At 39.0% G+C, this 3,553-nt stretch overlaps 1 protein-coding gene across 1 annotated transcript; it reads right to left on the bottom strand.

Moving 5' to 3' along the window:
• Positions 1 to 2,399: 2,399 nt before the first annotated feature.
• LOC123344802 (olfactory receptor 5V1-like) lies at positions 2,400 to 3,332 on the bottom strand. The gene has a single exon (XM_044981275.1). It carries the CDS (start codon positions 3,330 to 3,332, stop codon positions 2,400 to 2,402), a length of 933 nt encoding a protein of 310 aa, XP_044837210.1.
• Between the last annotated feature and the right edge of the window lie 221 nt (positions 3,333 to 3,553).

The raw sequence follows: 3,553 nt of genomic DNA, 5'->3' as shown, positions 1-3,553 counted from the left end.
GAATTATATTTCATATTTCTAGTTTCAGATACAAGAGTGATACCTTTAAACAAATAAGATGATCACACTCAGTAGACAATAAGCTTTGTAACAATACCTTTTGCATGTAGCATATTCCAGTTGCTTTATATTCACCCATTAGCATATTTTTATAAAATCATATAGACTGCAACGTCACAGGGATCATATATAATGTAGATTAGTTTCAGGTGCTCTATAAGTGGAAGTTTTGTAAGCCTTAATTGGAGGTCTGAATGCAGACAGGCTGTAGGAGTATGTCCATTTAATCTAAACATTCAAGTGCATGCAGTGTCATGTCTCTAGATCAGACGAGATACACAAAAACAGAGAAACGAACAAGCACATTCAGTGGAGACCTCCTCTCTTTTTTTCTGTAGGATTTTCGTAAGGTGAGGGTGATGGTTTGGACCGAGCGACTCTTGGGAGGGTGTTTTTTGCATGTATTGATGGCATGAAGATGACAAAATTAGAAAGTGGAACTTATCTTGCCACACATTACACTTTTTTCTTAATGTAGTGAAATTCAGAAAAGGTTTAGATACAAATATTTTGGGTTATTATAATTAATTCTGAAAACATATTCTAAAGGGATATTAAACATGTTTCAGACATTAAACCAATTCTATTTATTTACAATTCTACTGTGAGGAGCTGAATATACCACAGCTCTCTACTGTGAAACTTTCTGACCATCTGGTTCTAGTCACTGTCAGAAACAGAATATTGAGCTAGATATGGCCCTCAGCTTGGACTCAGTTCTTATGATCCCATCACACGGAGTGTTAAAATTGAGCAGTTTTCTTCAGCAACATCTGTGACCCACAAAGATTCCAAAGTAGTTACTGTGTATTAATTTGGATCCATAGACAGGCCCAAAGTGTCCATATAACTCAGTCAATGTCCCACATTAAACTGTTTCAAACAAGATTCAGAGTTTGATATGCAGAGACGTCACTCTTCTTAGTACCTTGGCAAACATACCATTGAAAATCCCATTTTATAGCCTTATATTAAAGATACAGACAAGACGGCAAAACAGTTAAAGCATTTGAAATGTAAAATATTAAATCAGACTTTCATTTTAACTTCACTTGTTCCCTCTTTCTTCCACTGAAGACAGTTAAAAAAAAAGAATTAGATAATTTTTTTAAAAAGAATTAGATAAATTGATGTAGGATAGGTCCATCAATCACTTTTAGTCCAGATGGCCAGAGAGGCAACCCCAGGCTCTGGATGTCTCTAAACCTCTGACTGCCAGAAGCTGGTACTGGACAACAGGGGATGGATCACTCAATAATTGCCTGTTCTGTTCATTTTTCCATTTGAAGAATCTGGCACTAGCCCCTTTCAGAAACAGGACACTGTGCAAGATGGACCATTGATCTGATGGACCATCTAACCTGGGATGGTCTACCATTTCTCCTTGAGTCCTAACATCATGATAGGTGATTCCCTAGCCAATGGGAGAGGATGAGAAGAAGGGTGTGTTCTAAACCCCACCTCTGTCAAAGAGTTCAGTCCCCATGTCCTCTGGAGCAAGACACCTCCTTCTTTATAGAGGGTTCCCATCTGGGAATCCTCTAACTGCACCTAAGGCATTTTTTAACAAAAAACTGGAGTGGGGAAAGGAAGAAGGAATTAGAAGGAGGAGACCACACAACTTTTATCCCAATGGTCAGGGTAATCACCTGGGATGTGGGAGGGCCCCACTTCAAGTGCCTGATAAAGAGACAGGATGTAAATAAGTGCCCTAACCATGGGTATATGGGATATGCTCATAGGGGTCTCTGTCTAACTCTCCTGTTCAAACCTAAGTTCCTTTGTGGATCTAGTCCTACCTGAGAAATAAAACTATTGGCTCCACTATTTATTATAATTACGTATTGAAAAAAAATCCTTGAGATTTTAGTAGGGTGAAGTACAATAAGATAATTATTTAATATCAATTCTTTCAACAAATTAGTCAAAAACAAACTCCGAGAAATCAATAGTTAAAGAGATTTTTATAAAATTGGCCAGATGCTCAGCTGGTATAAATTGGCTATAGCTCCCCTGAAGTCAGTGGGCCAGATTAAACAGATATAGAGAAAGGAGAGAGAGAGAGAGAAATGTGTGAATGACTCTACGGCCTGGTGCTCAGAGCACTCACTATGGATGTAGGAGACCCAGGGTCCAGGCCCCTGTGCTCCAGTGAATCTTGTACAACTTGTTCCAATGACTTTAATGGAGCCACACTGATTTAAAGCAGCTGAGGTTATCACAATGTGACAATCAGTTACCTGACTTGAGAATGTCCCAAATACAAGTTAGCCGGAGGTCTCTGCTCTTGGATTTTATATATATATATATATATATATATTTAATTAAGATCATCAGCACTACTTGACAAACTTCAATTTGCGCAAAGTTTTCCCCAGTGCTATTTTCACCTCATTGTTTCTCAGGCTGTAGATGATGGGGTTTAACATGGGGGTCAAGATGCTGTACTGGATGGAGAATATTTCATCCAGAACCACAGAGGAGACTGAGCTGGGTTTTGTGTACTGGAAAAAGGCTGTCAGGTACCATAAAACAACCACAATAAGGTGGGAGCTGCAGGTGGAGAAGGCTTTACGCCTGCCCTCTGAAGAGTGTATCCTCAGGATGGTGGAGATTATGTAAATGTAGGAGATCAATGTGAGGAGGAAGGAGCTTGACCCAAATATCACAACAGAAGTAAGAAGCACCACTTGACTGGTGAGGGTGTCAGTGCAGGATCGTTGCAATAGAGGAGGGAGTTCACAGCTAAAATGGTTGATTTCATTGGGTCCACAGAAACGTAACTTGGAGGTAAAAACAGTGTTAAGCAGGGCATGAAAGAAGCCTATTGCCCATGCCCCACTCAAAAGCTGAACACAGATCCCTTTGCTCATTCTTTCCATGTAACGCAATGGGTCACAGATGGCGGCGTAGCGGTCATAAGCCATCGCTGAGAGAATGAAAATTTCAGCACCAATTGAGAGGATGATGAAAAACATCTGTACAATGCAGCCATTGACAGAAATAGTTTTGTGCTCTACTAGGAAGTTCATCAGCATATTAGGCACTGTGACTGAGGAATAGCAGATATCAACAAAGGATAAATGGAAGAGAAAGAAGTACATTGGGGTGTTAAGATGAGAATCAGCTCTTATCACCACCATGATCACTATGTTACTACCCAGAGTGATTAGATAAATAACTAAAAACATTGAGAAGAGGAAAATCTGCATCTGTGGGTCACTGGAAAGTTTCCGGAGAATAAATTCGGTCACTGTGGTTTGATTTTCCATTGATATTTATTTGGGAAAACTGTAACCTGTAAGACCAATAAATAAATAAATTTAATTTAACACAAAATAAGTGAACTAAAATGGCATGCGGACATTATCTGTTCAGTTGGATGAATGCAGAGAGCCCTATTCTATCCTGTACAATATGTATATATTTAAATAGATTTTAAGATTTTAAGATTTAGAGAAATAGACAGCAACGAAGTGGTTGGAATTTGTGT

Source organism: Mauremys mutica, chromosome 12 (genome assembly GCF_020497125.1).
Source record: "Mauremys mutica isolate MM-2020 ecotype Southern chromosome 12, ASM2049712v1, whole genome shotgun sequence".
Lineage (NCBI taxonomy): Eukaryota > Metazoa > Chordata > Testudines > Geoemydidae > Mauremys > Mauremys mutica.
This window is presented reverse-complemented; position numbering and strand designations above follow the sequence as displayed.